General features: G+C 45.0%; 1 protein-coding gene and 1 long non-coding RNA gene across 9 annotated transcripts in view; one reads left to right on the plus strand and one right to left on the minus strand.

The window, feature by feature from the left end:
• The first annotated feature begins 662 nt into the window (after window positions 1-662).
• The window catches only part of GPAM (glycerol-3-phosphate acyltransferase, mitochondrial), a 62,748-nt gene continuing 36,367 nt past the window's right edge, over window positions 663-27,043 (plus strand). The window contains exons 1-2 of one of the 8 annotated variants that reach the window (XM_041746230.1): window positions 663-877; window positions 26,659-26,737. Coding sequence is in view for 2 of the 8 variants with exons in the window: in XM_041746226.1 (XP_041602160.1) it covers window positions 25,913-26,370; window positions 26,659-26,737 (537 nt within the window). In the remaining 6 variants the exon portion in view is untranslated. Of the gene's footprint in view, window positions 878-25,834; window positions 26,627-26,658; window positions 26,738-27,043 lie in introns of those variants that run through there. The other 7 variants (XM_041746231.1, XM_041746226.1, XM_041746225.1 and 4 more) reach the window with 7 other exon arrangements.
• Window positions 8,625-27,039, minus strand: LOC121485621. The gene is made up of 3 exons (XR_005986333.1): window positions 26,857-27,039; window positions 13,764-13,858; window positions 8,625-10,755 (listed from the first exon to the last, which is right to left on the minus strand). It is a non-coding gene; the product is annotated as an uncharacterized LOC121485621 (long non-coding RNA).

Consider the following 27,043-nt stretch of genomic DNA (forward strand, 5'->3'; position numbering starts at 1 on the left):
TTAGCTGCCAACACCCACCCTCCTCATGATGCCCCTGTGGCATCATCTCACTGACAGTGTGAGGGGGAGAGTGATTGGGAAGGATGAAGGATATAGAGAAGTTAAAGTCACTGCCAAGGAAGGACCCAAGGAAAGGCATGTAAAGCATCTCCAGCATGTGAGGACAAGTCACTAGGGTCTCCATGACTTCTTCAGGGTCGCAGTCAATAAGTTGCTCATCTGGTGCCAAATACACTCACCCCTACTCCCCTACCCTCTCACGACCCAGCGCTGCTCAGCCCCACTCAGGCTTGGTTTCTTAGGAGCAGCGAGAGCTCTCTTGGCATCATGGAAGCATCCAGGCTGGGAGCTGAGTGCCCCCACGTGATTTCTCAGGATACTTAGCTGCAGCCCCTGGGTCGGGCTCCTCTACTGAGAATGAGGCTCCTGAGCTCAAAGCTTCACTCCCAAGTCAGAAAATCCCCACCAGCCAAAGCCAAGAAGACACCACTTACAGCATCATTAAATTATAACGAGGCCTGAAACTCACTCCAGAAGCCTGGGTCTGTTTGTCCTTGCGGTCGGAAGGAAGCAGGTGATTGGCTGGCCGAGCTCGGCCTAGCAGGCCTTATCTCTGGCTGGTTATTATTTGATTAAAGAGGCTTCCTCCTCCTGTGGTGTTTCAAAACTGTGCTGGGAGAGGTTTGCTGCTGCCTGGGGAGTTTTTCTGAGGTTACTCCCGAGCACCCAAAGTCCTTCGGTCTGCAGCCATACAGACACCCAGAGAAGCTACAGACAGGCAGAGGCTATTTTCTGATGAGTCTTCATCAGCTTTGCTAATCAGCTGGTTGAAAATAATCCCTCAAACACTACAGAGTCAAGGATACAGGTATTACAGGTAACTTTTTTTGCGGGGGGAGGTCTAATTTCCTAGAATGTCATGACATTTGAAATGGGGGGTAGGGTGGAGCTTTCGGGCCCAGAGTGGAAAGCAGGAGAGGCAGAGAAAGTGGAAAAAGAAAGTGCAAGAAAAAAAGACTCAGAATCTTGGAATTCTACAGAAAGGCAAAGCCAAGATGTGAGTTATTTGCAGCTGGAAAGATGTGTGAGCATGATTGCGACGTATCACTGGCATTTGAGTGTTTTGTTCCCTATGAAGTCCTTCCTGGAGGTCTGTCCCCTCCATTGGCATGTCTGTCATCGTCTCCCACTGATTCAGAACCCCAAAGTTCTGATAGGATTTGGGGCACCATATGAGGAATTCAGTTGCCTTAGCTTGAAACTTATCCGATCTGATTTGCAAATAGGACATGGCCTTTGAAGGTCCTGCTGGGTGACCCCAATCCTTGTGCTGTTGACCACAGAGAAAAGAGTGGGGCCGAGCACTGCATTTATGAGAATTTGTCTCCACTTTGTCAGAGATCTCTGTGTGAAGTACACTGTTCTCATTCCCACCAAGCTCCCAGCTCAGCAATGTTTTCTACACTTGGGCTGGTTGGATGGAGGACAAGTCAGAGAACTTCCTCGCTACAGATGCAAACTGAGCTCCATGTGGTGGCGGCAGGGATTGAACCACTTGGAATGAGGACAGAACTGTCCTCTCTAATTGTGAGGTTTGGCTGGACACAGTCAAGAAGGGGAGGATATGATGCAAAATAAGAAAAACATCATTTTATTTTAGCATTAAGTGGAAAAAGAGGCTTTTAGAGTAAGTTGGTATTAAAACTGGGTTTTCCCTCTGCATTTTTCTAATTTTTTTAAAAAAGATTTTATTTTATTTCAGAAAGAGCAGAATGTGAGAGAGCACGAGCAGGAGAGGGGGATGGTGCAGAGGGAGAGGGAGAAGCAGAATCCCTGCTGAGCAGGGAGCCTGATGCCAAACTCGATCCCAGGACCCTGAGATCATGACCTGACCTGAAGGGAGACCGACTGAACCACCCAGGCGCCCCTTCCTGTGCATTTAGATTACTGTGTTTCCTCCCTCTAGTCACAGCAGTTGTTTTAACTTCCAAATGTTGCCATCCAGGCTGTTCTACTTTTGAACTCTTTGTACCCGGGTTGTGCTTTGTTGGTCTCCGTGGGATGTAATCGTCACCTTGTCCTGCAAAGCTTCTCCACAGGGTGGTGGGAGGGCCCTTCTTCTTGTTGGTGACTCTGTGGCCCCCAGGGAATTATCTCTGCTGGGGACACATTGGATTTCCTGAGACTCTTCAGAGCAATGGTCTGAGTTGCTGATCACAGTAAATCCTGCTTCCCCCTCATAATTTTAAGGGAAATAGCAAGAGGGAAGAAAAGCCCAGGGCAGCAGATGGTACCCCCGGGGCTGGATTCTTTCCTGCTCTCTTGGGAGAACTTCTTCCATTTACCATCGTCTGGGTCCTGCTCACCTCTCCGTCCTTCTCCCTCACCGTTCTCCATCCCTGTCCCGCCACACAGACGCTCGTTCTTCACACCCGCCCCCGCTCCCTGCTCTGGCCAAGTCAACATATTAGTTGCGTCTTTGAGTAAAGCCTCTTGCTCTGGAACTGGGTTAGGGCCCCTTGCACCTCATTGGACCCTAATTGTGTTGTCTTAAGATGTCTTGCGTCCTTATCCATTGGCTCCCCTACACTGGGAGCTCTGTGGAGCATGGGGTCTTGCTTCCAGCTGGGCCCCCAAGGCCTAGTGGCATGTGACACCCAGTAAACTCTTACTGGTAATAGTAGGTAACACGGATGGAGTGTTTTCTCCCTGTCTGGCCCTGTTCCAACTGCTTTACACTTATTAACTCAATCCTCACAACAAGTCTGTGAGGAGTGTCAGCCCATTTAACGGACAAGGGGGCTATATCAAGAAACAAGTTCAGCTAGGCAATGGTGGACTTCAGAGCCCATGTTTCCCCTTCTGTGCTGCCCGCCAATCTGGTGCTGAGTGAGTCCATGAAAACCCAATGAGTGATATCAGGGTAATGAGCAGAACACTAGGCAACTCTCCCATCTGCTCTGTTGACCTGTTTGCCCAGCTGAGCAGATTGCACATGAACCACAGCGCAGGTTGTGAGCAAGGCTTTGAGGACATGGTAGCTAAGTGGGCACAGACCCTGACCTGAGTGGGTTCTAATTTTAAGTTTTGTCCTCTCTGTCAGGATCTGCTTTCCCTCTCAGCCTCTTGCCTACCTTTGTAGCCAGGTTTAACCACTTATGAGCTCCAAATCAACAATTTGGTCCAGCCTTGAAGGAAGAACTTAAGGAAACGATCATTCACTGGATGCTCAGAGTTGATTAGGGGCTGTACTAAGGGCTCTCTCTGCCCGATCTCATTCATCATCCTTCTAGGGGTGGGGGTCGGGGGCGGTTAGCATCATCCTGTATCTTAGAGGAACCAACTAAGGCTAAGAGAATTAACTTGTCCAAGCTGGTAAGTGTGAAAGTCGAGACTCCATTTCTGATGTATCTAGCCTCAAAGCCAGAACCCTCCCCACATACCAGGGGTTTCCACAAACACTTAGCTTTGGGCTCACTGCCATCTGGTGATGGGTCCCCTCTGAAATTCCTGTTGGGCAGATATTCCTGTTCCACTGTCTGCCTTCCCAGTTGCTGAGTGGGGCTCTCCTCACTGCTGTGTGTGGTCCTCCCCATCATCTTCCCTGCCTAGACCACAATCTAGCATGGGGCTTGACAAGGCCAGGGACTAACGGTTTGGGGGCATCTGGATCTAGAGCCTCATAGCCAAAAAAGCCTAAGCCAAGGCTCCCTGGCCTAAGGGAATCTACAAAGTCTGAAAACCTGTGTTAGAAGAGTCGTAAGCCATTAAAGGGCAGGGGGGCAGGATCATTCAGATCCACTGCTGAATTTTGCTTTTTCCCCCACTTGTTATTTACATTGTTTAAGCTCTAGTTTCTATCATCTGGAAATGGGTATAATACATCTCTCATGGGGTTACTTTGCGAATAGAGCTTCTGTTCTCCCTGAATGTGCATGTGTTCCTGCCATGTGTGAGACCCTGGGATATAATGGAGAATCAGGCAGAGGAAACTCCCTTCCCTTTAGAAGTTATAGTCGAATTGGAGGCAATAGGGATTTTTTAAAAAGTCACACAAATAACTAGGTCATTCTTGTTAGTGGTGAGAAAAAAGAACAAAGGACCTAATTTGGATGGAGGTGGAGAGCTAGACAGGAAAGACTTCTCTGATGAATCAATTGTATAGAAGCACCTAACATGTCCCCTGGACCAGAATGCAGTAGGTGCTCAGTATGTGTAACCCTGGCCAACCACCTGAAGCTCTCTGGGACTCAGAGGCTGTGAGTATAAAGTGTAGCATATGGACTGGATGATTCCCCTTTTTTTTTTTTTTTAAGATTTTATTTATTTATTCATGAGAGACAGAGAGAGACAGAGAGACAGAGAGAGACAGAGACACAAGCAGAGGGAGAAGCAGGCTCCATGCAGGGAGCCCGATGTGGGATCCCGGGTCTCCAGGATCACGCCCTGGGCCAAAGGCAGGCGCTCAACCGCTCAGCCACCCAGGGATCCCCTGGACTGGATGATTACTAAGGCTGAGTTTCCAATCTCTGGTATTTAAAATTCCCTTGATCCACAGCAAGATAGAGTCAGAGTAAAGGAGAATCCCGTGACTTCCTGTCCAGTGCTCTTCTACCCAGTTGTCTCCATGGATGGAGAAAGTCTGAAGTCCAAAATCAAGGAAGCCAGGAGGAAGACTTGGGTGATTCTGTCTCCTGGAAGCCTCTTTCTCTAGCACCTCCTTCCACTCCCCAGCTGGAGCCCAGCATCCTCACTCCCCATCCTGGATCCTCCTAGACGGAAATCCCTAAGCCCCTTCCTAGGGACAGAAACAAGTTCTCCATGTCCTTGTCCTCCAGATTCCTACATGTCCAGCTTGAATGATTCACTGGCCTGAGGCAATCCTCTCTGGTGAAATTCCAAGCACAGGGCTGCAAGTTGAGGATTTGGGGATGTGCGCATCGTCTTCCTTGACTGCCCATGAGTGCTCCCAAGGCTACCCCCTCCCCCACCCACTCAGCCGCCCCCCGCCCCCCCCTGCCCCGGGAGCACCATGTTCCTTTTGCACTGCACACAGTGTCTTTTGTGAGCTCTCTGGCCAGGGATTTAGTGACAGCCCTTGTGAAGAGCTGGTTAGCATTTTTTCCAGACAAAGCCAGAAGCTCTGAGAGGTGATGGAAAGGCTAAGCTTGCCAAGCGAGATGAAAGGAAATGATTAGTTTCAGGCTCCTGAAAGAATGGTCTTCAATCCTCTCCCACCTTCCCCAAGGGGGATCCTGTCCCCTCGACCTCCAGGGGCATATCAACTCTCTACCTCCTCTTCCTTACCTGGGGCCTCACTCTTGCCTTCAGCTGCCCATTAGCCAATCCCTACCTACTGCTTGCTGGCCAGGATGCATAGTAAAGACCTCCCAGGGACATCAGAGTTTTAACCAATGACACCTAAGGGAGCAATGATGGCAGAGAGACAGGCTATAGGATTGAAACTTCACAGAACTGTCTTCACATGAAATCAGGGTTTGAAAACCTTTATTTGGTAGGAGAGTCAAAGAGGACTGGATGGATATTGAGAAAGGCACAAAAATGCTGTGCAATAATACATCATGCCAAGAGCATTTCCAAAGAGACTTTGAATAGCAAGTTGAACCCTGAGGCAAATGCTCCCCAAAGGGTCATAAAAGGAAAGTGGCAGGATATTTGCAATGGAAAGCATACCCTCACCATTCAGTTCCCAGAACTTGAAGTCTTGCTAATCTTACAAGGTGAAGCTGGGTTCTCCAGTCATGAACAGAATTTCAGCTGTGTAATGGGGTTCTAAGTTAGCATGCTGAGCCAGTGCTAATGAAGATACTCCATCATTCCTGAGCTCTCAAGCAACAGGGGGCCAGGAGCCCTCTCCCCACCCCATCCCCTCCTAGCCTCATGCACTTGCTTAGTGAGCTTTACATTTGGCCTCCAACCCGCCCTACGGGCTCGGCAGGAAGTTTAGCTGAGGTTGGCTCTGTGCATTGAGAGCCTTGACCTGTTGCCAGAAATCAAGTTGGCTAAAAAAATCTACCCAAAACGAGTTTTAAGAGAAAGCAACATCCATTTCCCCATGAGCTGGACTTTCTCTGCAGGGAGGAGTGGTTGCTGTGGAACTTACGGTGGGGCTGCTTGCTAACAATGCGGATGATGTTTGCTTTGTGTCGATTCCAAATTAAGAGTGCCTATGAGGAGCAAGGGCCTGGGAAAATGCAAAATCTTGGGACTGAAAGCTCTTCTTCAACTCGGCAATGGGAAAACCAAGGGCATCAAGCAGCAGGCAGGAGGCTGGTGGCTCCACACCCCAGCCCTGCTTCTGCCCAGGCAGCTCAGGGACACGGGAGAGTTGCTGAGCCTTCACTCAGCGGTCCCCTGGCAACTCCCTGGGGCAGTAGCAGTCTTAACCCCCATCGCACTCCCCTTGGGGCTCATTTTAATTATCTTGTGGGATGATGCTCAGGGTGAGCCTGTTGGGTAGGATGGAGGTGAGGCTCCCTATCCACTGCACTAGCCAGAAACAGCATGCATGGTTTAGATCATAGAAAATGTGCCCTCTAATCGCCAATCGTGAGGTCGTATAGGTTCATGAAGCAGGACTGCGTGTTCCTGGTGCTTCACCATTGCTCTTTCCAATGCCCTCTCCCTACACTGCCACCTCTGCCCCCCAACTAATTAGTTCTGTGACTCAGGCAACAAGGCACAGCCACTGCTCTTAAGGAACTCAAGCAGAGTGGAAAAGATGGGTAATTAAACAAGCAGTTTAGGGGAGCATTACCACGTGTAGAGTGCCACCATAAAGCAGAGTGGCTTATTCTCAGGGCAACTTCTATCCTTCCACCTCTACTCCTCCCTCCTCTCCGTCCTTGCCCTGGAATGCCTCCTCTGTTCAATCTGGGTCTCAAACGTAATTTTTCTCCCAGCAACTCCAGTGGCTACTCCCTGTACCCACATTCCAAACTGCAGATGAGTGCTGGTCTATGATGTTTTTCTAATCCATGGGCATTTAAGAGCTAAGGAGAAAGTAGCCAACCTTTAGTACTATGTATTTAGCTGGAGGAACTTCCCTTCCTTCTGAGAGTCTATCCCTCCTGTTTGTTGGGATGTCAAAACATGCTTTTTTTTTTTTTTATGAGATGATGGCATTTGTAGATTATCAATTTATGTTGTGTTTAATTTTAATGTTATGACCAAGAAGAATAAAAAAGTCCACATCCATTGTTTAGTGATAGCTAAACACCCATGATACTCAAGGTCTGGGAGCACTGCCTAACAAACTGCTTGTCACCAAGGTTAAAACCTTCATCCAAACCCAAGTGGGAGCCCCTGGGGTATCTTTCTTAATGTCTGTTTCTCAGTCTGTAGCAGACTGGTGGAGCTGATGTATTCAAATTCTACCCACCTCCCAAAGACACTTAGCTGGCCGTGGAGGCCAAATCTTTAAATAGACACTGCTGTTTTCTTGGCATCTCAAGCTGCTGTATGTTTAATACCTTGAGTATCCAATTTCTGGGCCAAACTCATGAAAATCTAAAGGGGAATTATCTGTCTCAGAAAGTAGTTGCAATGGAAATAAAAGCGATTCGTACTCAGCGTTATCAGGATGTTTAATTTTTCATTGAAATTGCAAGATAAAAGTTGATCTTCAGAGTTGTGTTAACCCAGATCTCCATCTCCCACTGAGATGCAGCTTAGAAACTGCTGGAAAAGATGCCCGTACCTTGGCCTGGAATAGCCTTTTAGGGGGTTTCCATCCATCTGCTGAGGTTAGGAAATCTTGGGGTCAAAGGATCTCATCTAGTTAAATTAAATCCCATACTGCATTTGGTTATCCCACCTTTTAGATATGGTAGAGGGCATCAGAAGTCCCCAAGAAGCTTGACAGATCGAAGAAAATGCCCATCAGGCAAGCCAAATCTCAATACTATATGTGGTAAAGTCCAAGTTCTTGGGCTATAGTTGAATGTTTCTGTGTTGAAGGTTGGGGCACCTGGGTGGTACACCAGTTGGACAACAACTCTTGGTTTTGGCTCAGCTCATAATCTCAGGGTTGTGAGATTGAGCCCCATGTTGGGCTCTGCACTGAACACCGAGTCTCCTTGAGATTCTCTCTCCCTCTTCCTCTACCCCTTCTGCTTGTGCTCTCTCTCTCTCTAAAATAAATAAATAAATCTTTTAAAATGGGTTATTTAAAATAAATGATTCATGCTAGGTTTAGATAATTTAGCGGTAAGGAAGATTTTCCTTTACCATTCCGCAATGTTGGTTTTGGTCTGTGATGGCCAATACTAAAGGAGACTCTCATGCTTGGACTGAGTGTTTCTTGAGGTCAAGGATGTACCTTGTGCATGATATTGGTGAACACACTATTCTTCCTATCTCTCTTCTAGGACCTAACCCATCTCTTGGCATGTAAGATGCCAAAAAATTATTGCTGGTAATAACAATAATGCAAATAACTAGTATCTTTTGGAGAGAATCAGTTTCTGGCAATTTCTACCTTGACATGATACCACCACTTAATCATTCATATTTTAACTCGCCTATTTAATTATTAGAAGAAAATTATTTTTTAAAGATTTTGTTTATTCATGAGAGACCAGAGAAAGAGAGAGGCTGAGACACAGGCAGAGGGAGAAGCGGGCTCCATGCAGGGAGCCTGACGTGGGACTCGATCCTGGGTCTCCAGGATCACACCCTGGGCTGAAGGCAGCACTAAACCACTGAGCCACCGGGGCTGCCCCTAGAAGAAAATTCTTTCCTTGACTTGATAATTATGTTTTGGTTTGCAACACTAAGAAAAAGAAAAAGTGGGGGTGTGCAACTGGTAGGCAACAAAGGCTTCTAGTGAGCACTCTGTGTTCCAAGCGTTGGTCCCTAGTTTTCTGGAATCTGCCCTGGCTGCTTATTCAGGGTATGATCCAGACTGGGGGGCAATAGGCTTGGTCCACTTGAACTTACATAATTGTATTTGGTTTGCCTGGGCTATTTGGCCAGCACATTCTTTTCCACTGAACTCATCCCTCTTGTAGCAGGCAGCCTCTGGCTGGTCAGCAGCTTGAGGTCTGGCAAGAATAATGTAGAAAGCTTAAGCATGTTTCTCATCACAGATTTGCCATCAATCAATTATATGGTCCTGGGCAAGTCATCTATCTGTCACGGTCATGGTTTCTTTATCTGTAAAATATGTTGGAATAGATCAGGATTTCCCACCTTGGCACTATTGACATTATGGGCCAGATAATTTTTTTGTTGTGGGGCTGGCTGTCCTGTGCATTGTAGGATGCTTAGCAGCAAACTGGCTTCTACCCACTGGGTGCCAGTAGTATTCTTCTCCTGTTTTGTAACAACTGAAAGTATCTGAAGACATTTCCAAATGTCTCCCTGGGGGCAAAATCATCCCCAGTTGAGAACTATTGGATCAGATTATACTTATCTCAGTTTGAGAAACCACACTGAGTTGTTAATCCATCCTGTTTTATTGAACACCTACTATATACTAGGCACTATATTAGGTTTTGTAGCCTAAATATTTTTTACAGACACTCCATAAAGTAAGTGCTACTACTTCATGAAAATCTGAGTAAGAGCTAGAATGGTGTCTACGCAGGCATTGAGATAGAATAAAAAAAGAGAGAATCTCTCTTTGTATTCTTACTAACCTCATCTATAAAACATCAACCTTGCACACTGTTGTCAAGACCTAATGCTTACTGTATATAAAAGGCCTTAGATCATAATAGACATTCAATAATTAAGCTCATTCTCTTTTCTTCCCCACCCCTGAGAGAATCAGATCTGCCTGAATTGTTAACTTCATCAGCCTTGCTCTGCCATCTCTAAGAATCTACCCTTCTTATACCACATGGCCGCTCCCTGATTCCTGGTCAGGCCAATACTGATATGTCTTCTTAAAAATCTCCAACTGTCCCTCTGCCTTTCTCTTTCTCTGTCTGTCATGAATAAATAATTAAAATCTTTAAGAAAAAAAAAAAAACTCCAACTGTTTGTTTAAAGGAGAGCCCCCCATCCCAATCTCTTCTATTACCAGATTGTTTATTTGGTCCATTTTGAAAGAGTTGCCTTTCTCTAGCGAAGATTTGCCTCTCTCTAGCGAAGATTTGCAGAGGCCATTGTTTCATGTTCGCTTCTGCATGGTGACAATAAGGAACTGAGGAAGGGGGAGCTCATGCTCTGTGACTTCTCAGCATTGCTTTTCCTCTCCTGTCAGATTCTGACCAGGGGCTAGGGCAACATGAAGAAAATGAAGTTCTTGGGGGAAAAAAATAGGTTCAGGCTCAAATCCCAGCTCTGTCACTTATTCTTTGTCTCACTTTGGGACATTTATGTTACTACTCTGAACCTCAGCTGTTGTATCTGAGAAGTCTGCAATCACTAGGGTCTCTCTGAGAATGAAATGTTAGAATACATGGATGAAATGAATGAATGAAATGTTAGAATATATAGTGCAATCCTAGTAAATATTAAGTGCTCAATAGAAATCCACTTTTATTAATACCTATCGACCTAAATAATAACTATAAACAATAATAAATATGACAGGTATTAGATAACAAAAAGATGGACTAGACTGGGTGAAAAGATATGTATGAGATTGACTTGTTCTGTTGGTAATGAGAAAACAGGCTCAGACAGGGGAAGGGAAAGGAAGGGTGCCCAGGTTAGATCTGGGGCAGATCTTGCATCTGTAGGTTCTCCTTCACATGCTGAGTCTTCCATGCTAGGGCTGCTTTCCTGTGTTAAAGAAACAAAATATTCAATGACACTTGTAAACATGGTATGGCAGATGCTTTAGGACTCTCACCAGAGCACAGGGACCACCATGATGGGTTTTTACAGTGGGGAACAGAGATTGGACTCAACTCCACATACAGCCTGGGCAAGGAGCAGGGTAGCAGTGAGCAGATGGAAAAGTACTAAGAGGAAACAGTAAGGTTGGGGTGGGGGTGGGGGGACTCTGGCTAAACTGACCTAACAGGATTCTTCACTGAAGACAGGCTGGGGTGGTCAGACAACACCTGTGGGATGGTGGAGGCCGAGGAGCCTGATCAGATATGGGAGGTTGGGGACCTGGTGAAACTGATTTAGCAGCGTTCTCGCTAAAACTGGATTTTACAAAGAGGTGCACCCATGGGCTTAGGAGAAGATTCAGGAGAACTAACTAAAGTTTGAATTTTTGTCACTTGCCCAAACATTTAAAGCCCAAGTTTGGAAAAGTGCATACAAATTGAGGAAAATGTGCCTATTGGTTTAAGTACCACGTGCTGTTTCCACAGGCACTCTTTCTTCAGGGTAAGAGAGAAATGAATATTTGTCTAATGGGTTTCTGATGACCTAGGATTTCCTGAGAGAAAAGCTGAGCAGGAGAGGAGGCCTAGCCCCCCAGGGCACCCCAGCCACACTAGCCTGTCCTGATGCACAGCCAAGCGCTATAAAAACGACTGCCTTTGTCCTTCTACCTCCCACCTTCTCAAAGCTCAGCCCTTACCGTCTAGCCCAGGCCCAAGGGACTGGTGAGTTGATCTTTTGCTTTAATGCTGATATTCAGTCTCAAGAGCTCCTATGAATGACCATAAGCACAAATAGTGTGCCCCTTCCCAATGGGCTGGCTCAGAGCTGTGATTCATATCGAATCTTTCATCTCTTGCCAATAACTCATAAGCTTGCTTGAGAAGGAAAGACCGAAGGTTTTAGGCTCGCTATTGAAAGAGGAAGAATTTTAAGAGTGGCTTGCTACACTTGGTCCTTCAATGTTGACTCTTAGGAGCTTGCTTGCAATGGGAGGTTATGTGGTTCTGTTCAGATGCTGGCATCACGTATACTTCCCATGATGCGAAATCAGGTGTAATTACACTGTGAATGGAACCTTGGTAAAAATGCAATAGCTTAATTGAATTAAACTCTACTGTATGGCCATAATTCAGTCAAGAAGTTGAATCAGTAGAGTCCTGTTTCCTACCAGGACTCTGTCTTCTATTCCACCTTTTATATTCTTTTAACTAAGTTAAAACTTAACTGAAAATGGCTGTCTTTCTTATCTGAAAGGGGCTCACCATGTACAGAGCACATATTTTAATTTTTTCTTTTATTCCCCTCTTTTGTTTAACCCCCTTCTGCCATAGCATATATCAAATAATGATTTAAAGAACAGGTCTGAGACTATGGCCCTTGGGCCAAATCCTGTCTACCACTTGTTTTGTAAATAAAGTTTTATGGGCACACAGAGCATCCATTTGTTTATGTATGGTCTATGCCTGTTCTCATACTGCTTCAGAGTTGCATAGTTGTGACAAGGACCATATAGCCCCCAAAGGTTTAAATGTTTACTAGCTGGCCCTTTATAGAAAAAGTGTGCTGACTCCTGATTTAGTGTATGTGTTGGAGTCAAACATGCCTAAATTCAAATCAGATCTTGGTTACTTGCTAGCTTGTAACAAGCTAGCTTTGACATTGGAAAAGCGACATGACCTCTCTGAAACCTAATCTGTACCATGGGGATAATAGAGAAATACCTACCTTGGAGGGTTGGTGTGAGAATTCAGTGAGATAGTATTTGTAAAAACTACAACCCTGTGCCTGGCACAGAGCAAATGCTAATCCTATGCATTCATTCCTTTACCTCACAAATGTATATCTAGTGGTTTCTCTGTGTTAAGCTGGCAGGACGGGAGAGAGGGGTGGCCATGACAGTGATTGACATAGAAGCTCCCCTGCTCTCATTATGCTTACATTCTAACAGGGAAGATGGGCAATATAAAGACAACAAATCACAGATTGTTATCAGATAGTGACACGTGCTATAAATAAAATAAAATAGGATAGCACAGAAGAAAGTGATGAGGCAGGGAACAGGAAGTTGCTAAATAAGCTAAGACCTAAACATAAGACTGAGTCATGTGCATATCCAGAAAAGGAATGTTCCTAACAGCAGAGACAAATAAGAAATCCCTGAGCCAGGCATGAGCTTGGGATGGTTCAAGAAGAGGGGTGGCCTTGGGGACTGGAGCTGTGATGGAGAGGAGGATGGCAGATATCCACAGTGGTAACAGCATGTCAACACTTTTGGGCCTTGGGAAGATTTTAGAGGCAGAGGTGCAATCTGAGACCATAATGGAGCAGAAATGAGGTCCTTGGCCTCTTTCTCTGACCTTTGTTGTAAATATATTATTCTTCCTCTTTGGTCTCTGGCATTTGTCGCTGTTGGAAACTGGAGATGAGGAGGGGCCTAGGGAGCCCAGGTCAAAGTGGAAGCTTTTGGTTGTGGCAAGCCCATCCCACCACCTGGCTGATCCTCACTTGGGCTTTTCTCCTTACAGTACCCCTGACTCACCCAAAAGATCTTTTGGCTGATGCCATTACCTCTTTGAAATCTTTCTTATCAGGAGCCTTTAATGCTTCTCCAGGCAGAGCACTTAAGGTGAAAACCAGTTAATGTAATCTTAAAACACTCTAATAAATTTCCAGCAACCTAAGACCACCAGATAATCATTTTGTCCCTAGGGTCTCTCAGAATTCACAGCCCAGTTCTCATAATTAGCATTTCTTTTGTGTCTGAATCATTGAACAGGCGTGAAGAGCCCCAGTGATAATATTTTGCCTGTTGGAGGTTTTAAAGAAAGCCATAGATATAATCAGTTATTCAAACTGCCTCTAGAGTTGCTAATAATAACAGCCACGCAGTTTCAAAGCCCTGCTGCATACTTAGCTTACTTAAATTCAAAGTCTACCTTTAGTTTACCTACCTTTATCCATTTTGGAAGAGTCCTCCTCTTCTTCATTCTTCTTCTTCATCTTCTTCATCATCAGCAAAATCCTTTATTGGAAAGTACTTGCCTGGCTAATAGTAATTAATACTTCCTTTACAATGTGCAAATGTGTATTTCTGTCTCATCTTGCTTTAGACATTGTTAAAAGAACAAGATCCCAAATGCGGCTGTCTTCCAAGCCATGCTTTCAAACACTGCTTCTTAATCTGGGGTCCATGAATGACCTCTGGGGGGTGATGAACCTCCTGAAACCAAATGCACACTTTTACATGTACTTTTTCCCCCCTCAGTCTAGAGTTTCATCAGATTCTCAAAGTGTTCCCCTGACTCCAAGAAATTAGGAACTACTGCTTTCAAGATTTTAGTGACATAATCCATAGTGTAGTCATTGAAGGAAAACTCTATTTGTAATTGGAAAAGAGAGGCTGTTGGGGTTGGAGTTGGGGAAGCCTGGGATTCTGAACTACCACACTGATTGATTATGAACCTGGATCAAATGAAGCCTCTCCTGGACTAGATGTTTCCCAAGAAACTCTTATGATAATTGCAAACATTATATTTTGCTTGCTATACACCAGACACTGTCCATCAATGCCTTACATATTTTAACTCTTAATCTTCACAACTCCCATATAAAGCAGATACTATTACTAGTTTTGTTGTATAGATGAGGAAAATGAGACATGGAGAGATTAAAACCATAGATTTAGTTTGTATTTAATATTCCAAGATACTTCATGGTTCTGGGTAATGTAGTTTGTCAAGCTGTAGTTAGTAGTTGAGAATAATTACCATTTCAGACGTGTCTTAATGGTAGTCATGTTGTAATCTTCAAGCACATGCCTAATTAATAATAGGATTCCTGTAGGTGCCACTTCTGGTTTTGTGAATAAGAACAGATTGCAGGTCATGTGCAGAGGAGAGGCAGCTACTACTCTTTTAATTAGGATTTGTCTAAGCATCACTGTGTTTATAAAATGGGGTTACTAACTATATAGATAATTTTATTGTTATTATCACTACTAAAAAATTCAGGTCATGTACCTAAGGCATGCCATGACCCTATAGAACTTTAAGTTGACTAAACCTTATCTCTGGGAGGTTAAAATTTCATTCATTCCAGGACTTGATTAATTTATGGGGCTTTAGATATAATTCATCTGTTACCTAGATTATATTTTTCAACAATTAATGATCAGGTGACCTAGAATTTATGGACTATCTTCTAAAAACATTATTTATTATTAAGCTAGAGAAAACCAACATTGTGAATATTAAGGGTTTGTTTAAACCCTTCTGTGGCCTATAGTGGTTCCTAGCAATTCTACAATTCATGGATGCATGCTAAATCTACATATGTGTGCCAGTGATTTATGGAGGTAAAGTAGGAACCCTGGACCAGAACCAACAGCCTTTGGAAAAAGTAACTATAAAATAATTTGATAAAGGGGAAAGCTGTTTAGCCATATCCTAACAGAAAGGGAGGTACAGAGGAATGGGTGAGGTGTAAGTCACCCTGAATGAAGGGTCAAACTCATTGACCTGTGCAATCATCGGTATAACCAAATGGGGCTACCGGAGGGATTGTACCTTGTGACTCTGGATTATGGAAAGCCTATTAAACAATGTCTTACTTTCATGTTGGAGATCATCCTTGTAATCCATTTCAAATATTTTATGGAATAATATGATGACTACCGTCAGGAAAGATTTGGTAAAAATCACGGCTAATCATTAATACTATGCTTGTTCCAGTTTTGCTTTATATCAGGTAATTTAGAAAATTGAAAACTGTGTTGATAACAATCTTTGTAAACCTTTCATTTGGGGAAATCTGTAAGTTAAAAGCTAAAGACAGTTTAAGGAGTATGTTTAGAACATCCAAGAGAATACATTTTCTAAAAGAAAATCTTGGAGCTTCTATATCTCCAAAAGTAATAAGTCTAGATGTCTTTAATAGTATTCTAAAACTTACTTTGATCTCATTAGAATTCAGTGTAGTTCTGCTTCTCTTTGTCCTCTTCATGAAAACTTTTTCCCTTTTAGACAAAAACTGATTCTAAGGAGGAAATAAAAGTAAGTCTATCTTCAGCCACGTCTAGCTATCAAGTATTTTCAAATTCCTTCCTTCAAGTGTCCTGGGCACATGTGTGTTTGCCTCCCAGCCTCTGCTTTGCCTTGTTCTCAATTGCAGATACTCATCCATGGAAGACCATCACCCATTGTGTTACTGGGCACCACTGGAGAACTGGGACCCTATTCTCCTTGGTATTTATGTTGTTCCCTCTCCTCTGACCCAGGGAGTGGGAGTGGGAGTGGGGGGTGGGGAGCATCAGTAATCTGCTTCCTACTTCTCTGCCAAACTTGGATACATGCTTCTCAAGACCCATGGAGTCCTGAGCCCCTAAAACTCTATGGTTCATGTATTGCTCCTTGAATTCTTCCACTCTTAAAGTTATACTTGTCTGTGACTATTAATAATTATAATAGCCACTTACACTCTCCTTTATTAAATAATTTATCCCATCTTAGACACTCAACAAACATCTGGAACATCTATTTTGTGCAAGGCACTGTTAGGTACTAGGAAATAAAGAAGGAAATGAGAGAGGTCAAGAATTTAAGAGGGACAGGTAGATGTTAAATGACTAGTTTTATAGTGGAGTCTTTAATTATAATTATGATAGGTCCCATGGGGAAGAAGCACATGACAAGGGGTCTGACAGTCTGAGGATCCACGAAGATTGTCATGAGGAGGTGGGAACTGAGCTGTGTTATGAGGCATGAACTGTAGAGAAAAAAGGGGGTTGTGGTGGGGGCCACTGCCAGCAGAGGAAGCAGTATGTGCAAGAGAAGAGCAGAGCCATCTTTTGTAAGGAAATGAAAGCAAGCCAGTGTGGGCAAAGTCAGAGAGAAAGAGCAAGTGGGAGGAGATGAGGGTGGTAAGGCTGGCAAGTGTGGCCAGGGCTTAGAGGCCATGTTGAAGAATTTTTCTTAAAGTCTCTGTCCTAAAAGTCCAAAGCCTTTGTCCTTAAACTGCAAGAACAATAGAAAGGATTTTAATCACTCATAGTGGGGATCAGGCGGAGAAATGCAGTGTTTGAAATGCTCAGTGTTGCACACTCTAGCTGATGTGTGGGATGTCTGGGAAAGTGGTGGGTGGGAAGCTGACGACCAAGCAGGAGTCTTGGTAGTAAGTTTTGTGCTTCCCAGGGAACATGGTGATGGCCTGCATTAGGATAGTGCAGGTAGAGAGGAGGTAAATGGATGATGGGTTTAAAGCTATTTAGAAGGTTAAATTGCTAGAAGTTGGTGTTGGATTGGATGCAGGAAGAGGTTAAGAATGACTCCTAGGTTCCTGGTGTGCTGAGAGAGTAGGGAATAAGAATAAAGGAGGGCCTTTAGCCAACAAAATTTGCCAAGAAAAAGCACCCAGGTAGGGAGAAAGAAATCCAGGAGAGCATGGGGTTGTGAAAGCCAAGGGAAGGCCTTGTTCCTTCTACTAGAACTTGAAGTTGCTCAGCAAGCCCTCAGTATCTGATAATCTGACATCAGGTTGTGTAATAGTAGAAGGGCTCTGGGTAAGTCTGGGCACTCACAATCTAGTCCACATTCAGATCCCTCTTCCGGAAGACAAGATGCCTTGTTTCCAGGTAGCATCTCAACTCCAGAAACCACCTTTGACAATACCTTTCAGAAGCCAACAGTGATTTTCAGACAAGTGACCCTAAGCAATATGTAGGAAAAAAACTATATGTCTTCAGAAATGCAAACTTTTATGATGTCCAATAGGATAGTCTGGCCTGTCAGAAGCTCCAAAATATTTTCATTCCAGATTGGGAATTTTGTTTTATTCATCCCAACCAGAAGTTTCACTGAGGTTGTTCTGAAGGTCATTAGGGTTGTTCATAAGTATTTATCTTGTTTGCGGCACATAGTAGGATTATATTTCTTCACCCACTTGCTTTATATAAGGCTTTAGCTAATGCAATGGGAACACAAGCAATGTATGGATTAAGAGCCATTGCACGGTTTATACTCTGTTCTTGGCCTCAGCAAAAAAGGAAGTCTGTGTCAACAAGGAGCCTCCATCGGTGACTTTTATGAGCAGAGCTTCTATAATAAGCTGCAGTTTACATGTAGCATAGGTAAAAAAATAAACTTTGTTATCTTAAGACTCTGAAACGTTTGTTACTGAATCATAACCTAGCCCATCCTGACTGATACAGAGACACCCTTTCTAGAACAAAGTAACCTTAAGAGTTCATATGAGTTCCAGAGACTTGATGACAAATTCTTTGCCAGGATTTAAGCTCAGAGAATTTGGATCTCTCTCTTTTTTTTTAAAGATTTATTTTTATTTATTTATGAGAGAGAGAGAGAGAGAGAGAGGCAGAGACACAGAGGAGGGAGAAGCAGGCTCCATGCCGGGAGCCCGACACAGGACTCGATCCCGGGACTCCAGGATTGCGCCCTGGGCCAAAGGCAGGCGCGAAACCGCTGAGCCACCTAGGGATCCCCGGATCTCTCTTTTCTCTCCAAAAGTCTCTGCAAAAGGAGACTACTAACACTCATAATAATAGCTACTATTTAGTAAATCTTAACCATGTGGCAGGTGCTTTGCTAATTATCTTGCACACATTATTCCATATAATCTCAAAATAACCCAATAAGGTAGTGGTCATGACCAAATCCACTTTGAAAATGAGAGGCTCAGTGAAGTTAAATATCTTGCCCGGGGTCACACAGCTGGTAAATGGCAGAACCAAGATTGGAACCCAGGATGCCTGGCTCCAAAGTCCTTGCAGAGTTCTCAGACATTCTGCTAGAAGGAATCAGGGTTGGTTCACTGATGTCCTCACTCAGCTCAGTTCTTAAGCCAACCCCATCTGAGTATCTTATCTTTATAGAGTGGGATTTAACATTACAATATGCTTTTCAGACCTGGGACCTGTCCACTCTGACTACCAGGCTCTCATCTAAGCTGGCTGAAAATGTATGTTACGTGTTTGTTCTCTAGAATCAGATAGATCTGAATTCAAATTGAGGTTCTTCCAGGTACTGGATTCACCTAACCTTTCCACATGCTTCGGTTTCTCCATTTGAAAAATGAGGGTAATAATTATTCCTGGCTCATGGGGCTGTGAGGAGGATGGGAACCTTGTTTTTCTGTTTGCTCTCAGATCCATTCTCCATCCTTCTCTGCTCTACTTTATGTCTGGGAGAGGAGTGGTTCCTGCAAACTCATTCCTTAAGCTTCTTTACAGTTTGCTTCAACCAATAGGAGGGGCTTTCAGGTGGAGGGAGGGCAGAAAGTGTCTCTCCCTTTGCTAGGTGGTACCTCCAGCAGTGGCAGCTCTGTGGTTTTGGGTCCTCCTAAGCAGCCCCTCTCTCCTTGGTCCCAGATGTTGCTCAGGTGGTTCTGGCTCCCAGTTCTGTTAATATCTTACTTTGTTGCTCCAGTCCTAGAGTCCTAATCTGTTGTTGCTAATCTCTGGGCTGCCTCACAGTCCCCTTTTGCTCTTTCAGCTCTCCCAAGACCTTTCTAAGAAGTGTAGGAAAATCACACTTCCGGTGGTCCAGCATAGGCTCTTTTCCAGATTGTCATGGCTGATACAGAGGATTGCTGGAGATAATGCCTATGGATTCCTTAGAGTAGTGCTTGGCACATAAAACGTGTCCAACCAATGGTACCTTAGAAAATGTGCTTTCCTCTTACCTAGATTCTTTGCAGCCAGTTTGCCCCAGGCAGGCCCCAGCCTGCATCACAGCTCCTGAGTCATGGCATCTTCCTTCCACGTTGGCCAGGTCCACGAACCCAGGATTCTGTTTGGATTCATCCTTCTCAGGGGTCTGTGAATTCCTCCATGATATTTTAAACACATCTCACAATGTTATTTTTAGTTTTCAAAAGTTCTTACTATGGCTTAAAAAGCCCTGCTTTATCTGGCCCCTCTGGCCTTCCAACATCTTTCTCTGCCACTTTCTCACTTGTCCAACTCCTGCCCACACTGCTCACTTGTGTATGCCAGCTCTGTCTTCCCGCAGGGCTTTGGCACACGTAGTCCCCCTTCTTGGAAAGGTCTTCTCTGGGCTCTTATCAGATGAGGTCCTTCTCACACCACAGCCTTGGGGTTGCTGCCTCTTCTGCAGAGAGGCCCTCCTTGACCACCTTCTCTAATGCTGGTCACCTCTTTTGTCCTCTGTGACAGAGGCTGTTTGGTTCTTCATTGTCCTTTCCATAACTTGTTTCCCTCCCAACCTGCCAGAGGCCATTAGACTATTAACCTCACAAGGGCAGGATCTACGTGTGACCTCCCCAGATCTTCATCTTGTATCCTCAGTGACTAAAAAGACTGGCACAAAAGGGGCTCTCAGTTAGTATGTTATGAAAGAAAGAATGTTGAAATAATTTCCTGTTGTGGATCCGTAGAAGTCCAATAGTGATCATTTTGGGGATTCCCCTCTTCTCCCTTATCCTGGCACTTGGGTAGTGCTGAAAGCCTGACAGCCAGTTTCCTTCACGATTGTTCCATGCCCAGGTCCTGTGGTAGGTGAAGCTCCCTTCTCTCTACAACACATTTGGCTACTGGGATCTTCACTGAGGCTCTCAAGAATCTAGACTTCCAGTCCTTTGGGTCCTCATACGTGACCCTCTTTCTGCAGACTGGCCACCTCCGTGGCCCTGCATGAAGCAATCTCATACGCAATCCAGGACTAGCACCCTCAACATTTAGCCCCTTCTCAGTGCTTGGGCCATGTTGGTCCCTGTCCCCTTCTCAGACAACCTCTTCTCACACAGCCCAGCTTGATTCTACAAGAAAAACAAAAGACCCATTCATGTTTTGTCTTCTTGGTTACCAACCCAATCAATAGTTTTTCATTTTTTGACTTTCAGTAATAAAAAGGCAGTGAATTGCAATTACTCAGCCTCCCTTAAGAGCTTGGGGAATCTTGAGACCTAAACCAAAGAGCCTGGCTACACTCCTGGGAGAAAGGGAAAAAAATACCTTCCATTTCTTAGGAATGAACTAACAGCTATAAAATCAATCAATCAATCAAACCAAACCTCGATTTACGAGCTAATTTCTTAATTACCCTGCTCCACGAGTTATCTGATCCAGTGCCCCAGATCCCTTCTGGAACTGATGCACAGCTAATGGCTGAAAGACAGTCCAGAACCCCACCTAGTTCCTGCTGGCCTGCCTTCTTGGGGGTAGGAGGCAGGGGACTGAGTATTATCAGGTAGCCCATCCTGTAGAAGATGGCAAGGCAGTTCTCCCAGAAGCCTGCCTGCATCCTGTTTAGATTATTGGAATTTATTTATAGCTTCATTACTAATAAAGCAGTTTCGAGTAGAATTGAAGTCCTTATTCTGCCACAAATGTCATAAAAATGAGTCAGAGGTGTTCCATTCTCTTCTGGCCTAACGTACTTTCTAAATGACATGCTCTAAGGCCACTTTCATTGCCATAAACCCCAGCAAGATACACTGGTAGGGATTACTTCATAACTCTTTTTTCTTTTCTTTTCTCCCTACATATTCGAGTCTTTCTAGTGGCTAGAATTGTGCTCAAGATTAAACATGAGTCAGGAATGCACTTGCGTGTGAGTAACAGAAAACAAGATTTATGGGATTAAACAGATAGAGATTTAACAAAAATCCAGTGATGTGTGGCTGGTGGTGTTGGGTTTGTCACAGAACAAATGGGGAATATAGTGAAAAAGAAGTAGTGTCAGCTGCCTGTTCCCTTTTACTAAGAAAGAAAACTTTCTCTGGAAATCCTTGATTTGATTTTCTCTTAGGGTCACATTTCCCAAAACTGAGTCACACGACCATGTTGTCTATAGTTTGTCTTGTTTTTGAAATATATATATATATATATATACACACATATATATGTTATATTTTATTATATATATTTCATATATATATTTCATATATATATGGTAAAGAATTCTAGTTTGACAGTTTTTTCTTTGAGTATTTTAAAGATGCTGCTTCCCTGACTTCTTGTTTGCAAATTTCTGATGAGAAATCTGCTGTCATTTTATCTTTCTTCTTTTGCATAATGATGTATCTTTTTCTCTCTGCTTTTAAGATTTTCATTTTATCACTGGTTCTAAGCAATTTAATTATGATGTTCCTTGGTATAGTGCTCTTCATATTTCTATTAGGAGCTTGTTGAGCTTCTTGGATTTGTGAGTTTATAGTTTTTATCAAATTTGGGAAATTTTCAGCTACTATTTCTTCAACTTTTTTTTTTTTCCTGTCCTCCCTTGACTCCTCCTCATTCCCATATTTCTCCTGTCCTTCAGGGACTCCAGTTATGTGTATGTTAAGCTCATTGATACCCTATTTGTGTATATTTTAAGGCTTTTTATTCCCTGTATTTCATTTTGGATAGTTTCTACTGCAATGTTTTCAGGTTCTTTAACCTCTTTTTTTTTTTTTTCCAGTAATGTCTAATCTGCTCTTAGTCCCAAAGAAATGTAGTGGTGTGTGTGTTAAAAATCCCAGACAATGTTTTTATGATTCCTAGGTATTTGCTTTGGGGCTTTTCAAAGATTTTCCATATTTCTACTTCCTTGGCCATATAGAATGTGGTTATTATTATTTTTTAGTGTCCTATGTTACTAATTCTATAATTTCTGTGACTCCATTGATTTTGTTTTCTTTTTATTTATTTATTTATTTAGTATGTTTTTATTGGAGTTTGATTTCCCAGCATATAGCAAAATACCCAGTGCTCATCCTGTCAAGTGCCCCCCCAGTGCCCATCACCCAGTTATTTTTCTTTTTAAAAATTTGAGAGAGAGAGAGAGAGAGAGAGAGAGAGAGAGAGAGAATGGAGGGGGGAAGGGCAGAGAGAGAGGGCCAAGCAGACTCCCTGCTGAGCCAGGATCCCATTGTGGGGTTCCATCCCAGGACTCCTGGGATCACGACCTGACCCAAAGGCAGGGGCTTAATTGACTGAGCCACCCAGGGACCCCTCTAGGACTGTTTCAATTGATTGATTTTTCTCCTTATATGGGCCATTTTTTCCTACTTTTTTTTTTTTTTGTATGCCTGATCATTTTTGATTAGATGCCAGACATTGTGCGTTTTACCTTGTTGGATACTGGATATTTCTGATTTCCTATAAGTACTGTTGTGTTCTGTTTTGGGACACTTTGTTCTTGGAAACAGTTCAATCCTTTTGGGGCTGGCTTTTAAGATTTGTTTGGTAGGACCAGAGTAGCATTTACTCTGTCATTGTTTTTACCTCACTACTGAGACAAGACCTATTGAGCCATGACTTTTTAAAAAAATATTTTATTTATTTATTCATGAGAGAGAGAGAGAGAGAAAGAGAGAGAGAGAGAGAGAGGCAGAGACACAGGCAGAGAGAGAAGCAGGCTCCATGCAGGAAGCCCGATGCGGGACTTGATCCTGGGTCTCCAGGATCACGCCCTGGGCTGAAGGCAGCGCTAAACCGCTGAGTCATCCGGGCTGCCCATGAGCCATGAATTATGAGGTTTCTGATCTAGGTCCCAGGCTCAGGTCCTCTTCCTTGTCCTGTATGATCACTGGGTATCTCTCCACTCTGATTTGTGGGAACAGAAACAATTTCCTGCCTATGCAAGCTTTGGTGATTGTTCTCTCTATCTAGGTGGCTCTTACTCTGGGGTAGCTTACACTCACGTGCTAAACAGTTGAAGACTGGAGCAAGATCTTCTGTGGGTCTCCAGAGCTCCCCATTTCACTGTATAGTTCCCTTCTCTCCAGCACTCTATTCCCAGCTCCCACTGTTTCAGCTTTCCCGATCTCCCAGTTCTATCTCCTCAACTAAAGGAGACTGTCTAGGTCTTCCTGGCTTCCCCTCTCTGCACTGCTACCTGGCAGCTCTCTTAGGCAGTAAGCAGAGGTAGTCAGAGTGCTCACTGCATGCATCTGCTCTCCCTTATTGACCACTGTTCTGCACTGCTGCTTAATTAATTAATTAATTAAGTTGGTTTAGTAGGAGAGTAAATTTAGTCTGCTCCATCCTGGCTGGCCAGACTGGATTATATAAATTATTATTGTTCTGTTGATAAAACATATTGCTATGACAACTGTTTTTAAAAACAATTCTCATTATGTAACCTGAAATACTTGTACTGCAATCCACATCTCCTACAAGTACAGGATATTCTTGTGCAATGGGTGTTACAGAAGAGTTGCCTACAAATAAACTCTGTGTAAATTAATCTGATTTTCCCCCTCTGGATTCCATTTTCATTCCTGCAATGCTCTCTGTACTTAATTTCGTATCACTTTCTCTTTAGTAGTGACTTCAAACCCTGAGACTGTCCTCTGTTTTCTCCTCTCCTTGTTTCTTTCTCTTTTTGGTCAGGGACCAGTAGTCTTATTTTTTTTAAGATTTTATTTATTTATTCATAGACACACACACACACACACACAGAGAGAAAGAGAGAGAGAGAGAGAGAGAGAGAGAGAGAGAGAGGCAGAGACACAGGCAGAGGGAGAAGCAGGCTCCAAGCAGGGAGCTCGATGTGGGACTCGATCCTGGGTCTCCAGGATCGTGCCCTGGGCTGAAGGCAGCGCTAAACCGCCGAGCCACCTGGGCTGCCCAGGGACCAGTAATGTATACACAAAATGTCATGATGTTTTGGGATTAGAATTCATCGTATTCTCATCAATACAGTCCTTGAGTACTTAGGTGTGTGCTTGGAGTTAAGGGGTATGTTGGGTTGAATAAAGGCAGGGTCTTTGGCTTTAAGCAGCTCAATCTTTTTTTTTTTTTTTTTTTTTTAATGCTCCTACAGTTTGGATTGGTTTAAAAGGATATCTCTCCATTTTGAGACGGATTTAGGAATAGAAGCAGAAAGTTCAAGAAAAGGAATTCTTGTTTTTCTTCTTGCTCCACAGCTTCAACAGTATTTATTGAGTGTTTGCAACAACAAAGTGTTGTTGTTATTACCTAAGAGACTGAGACAAATCACTGACATTGATAGATTCATAATCTTTTTGGAAGAACGACACATATTGATAAAGACCGAAGGTGTGGCACCACAGTAAATCTGAGATTTCACAGAAGGGTGTGATTACTGAGGGCTGGAGAGATGAGGGAAGGCTTGGAGATCTAGTTCAGGGAAGAACTATAGAATTTAGGAAAAAAGCGGTGTGAGCATGAGAGTATGGGAGCCCATGGCTTGACTAGGGACTAGAGGAGTTGAAGTGGGAGCTCCTACTGGAGAACAGTGGGGAAAATAGAGCTCTACCAGTGGAGGCCTTATGTGCCAGGCTCAGGCATTTGGACTGTGGAGAGCTCTGGAGGGTGTTCGATGGGAGGACATGGAAGATGTGTTTCCAAGAGGCCGTTAGGGTTACTGTGCACAGAGATGAGGACTGGTGGCAGAGGTGTGAGAGAGGGATTTACACCGTCTTAATTATGTCCGTATTCCCATCTGTTGGTTCAGACTTAATGCTTGTTGCTAAGGTGCGTGTAAAAGGTTGTCTTCTGCTTTCCAAATTGCTAATATTCTTCATAACCATCGGCCTCGCCAACGGCATGACAAATACCGTGAAAACACTTCTTCGTGCCCCAGGAAGAACTAAAGGTAGGGCCAGTTTGGACCCCGGCTCTTTCAAAGCCTTATTTCTTCTTCAACTCATTTTATTCCATTGCTTGAGTCCATTCCACTGTGACTCAGCCACTGTCCCAGAAATTACACAACCGGGTCGTTCCCAAACCCCAACCGGGTCGTCCCCCAAGCCTGACGACTTGTGTATACGCTTCGAAACCTCACCAAGAGTGAAATGAGTCAGTCGGAGAAGGACAAACGTTATATGGTCTCATTCATTTGGGGAATTAAAAAATAGTGAAAGGGAATAAAGGAGAAAGGAGAAAAAAATGAGTGGGAAATATCAGAGAGGGAGACAGAACATGAGAGAGTCCTAACTCTGGGAAACCAACAAGGGGTGGTGGAGGGGAGGTGGGGGTGACTGGGTGACGGGCACGGAGGGGGGCACCTGATGGGATGCGCACTGGGTGTTACGCTCTATGTTGGCAATTTGAACTCCAATAAAACATAACTTAAAAAAAAAAAAGAGACCTCACGAAGGCTGACCGCACAGGCCGATGGGACCCCCAGAGGCCCGGCGAAGGCTCCCAGCAGCGCCGCGCAGGTGCAGACCTCCAGCTGGGCAGAAGGGATACAATGTAGCCCTAGACGCACGTGCACCAGCGCGCAGGCGCGCGCCCCACGCTCACGTGACTCAGCGCCTAGGCGGAGTGAGCGTCGGGTTAGGCGCCCCCGCCGCAGTTGGCCCCGCCGGCCCTGTGCGCGCACGCTCGGCGCCGTCGGCACGCGGAGCCCGGCGATCCCCCCGCTCCCCCGCCCCCCCGCCCGGGGTCGGCTGCGCTCACTCGCGGGCGCCCGTTGCGTCATCCCGCCGCGACGCTGCAGCAGCGCCGGCGGAGGCTGGAAGTGCCGGCAGCCGCAGGAGCCCGAGCCGGAGCGGGCGGAGCCGCCGGGCGTGCCCCGCGAGGACGAGCGCGGCTGCGGGAGGCTGCTCGGGCCCGGGGCGCCGCGACAGGTGCGTCGTCGCCGTCCCCGCAGCTCCAGGGGCCCCTCTGACGAGTGGGCCCGGCTCGTGCCGCCCGGGGTCGGGGGCTGGGCTGCGGCGGAGGGAGGCTCCGGTGGATGGAGCGTCCTGCGCGCCGGAGAAAGTCGTGGGGGCTCGGGCAGCCGCAGGACACAGGACGCGGCGGGGGGCTGAGCGCACACCGCGTGCCACGCGCCGTGTAAGGCGCTTTGTGAGTACCGTCCAGCCCTCCCAGCAGCTCCAGGAGGTAAGAGCTGTCATCTTGTGCCCATTTTCCAGATGGGGAAACCAAGGCATAGAAGTTACCCAACTTGTTCAGAGTCACACATGTGATCAGCAGTGGGGGATTCGAACTCGGGTATGTTGTGCTTCAGAGCTGACCCTCCTCTCTCTTTCTCTCTCTGTTCTTTTCAAAACCCAGAGCGGGTTCCTCCCCCCCGCCCAGGGTCTGGCGCCCCCAGATCTTGTTTTACTGACCTTGGATAAACGCCGTAGGGAGGGAGGAGCGTAGCGTGACTTCCTATTGGCACAAGACTCCTTCTCCCCCCCCACTACTCTCCCATCCCTGGGGCCAGCAGCGACTTTTCTGGGGCGGCAGTGGGGCTCCCCCTGTTGTAGCCACGTCCTGCAGCCTGCATGTGGAACTAATAGCTGATTTTTTTTC

This window comes from Vulpes lagopus, chromosome 2, assembly GCF_018345385.1.
Source record: "Vulpes lagopus strain Blue_001 chromosome 2, ASM1834538v1, whole genome shotgun sequence".
NCBI classification, from domain to species: domain Eukaryota; kingdom Metazoa; phylum Chordata; class Mammalia; order Carnivora; family Canidae; genus Vulpes; species Vulpes lagopus.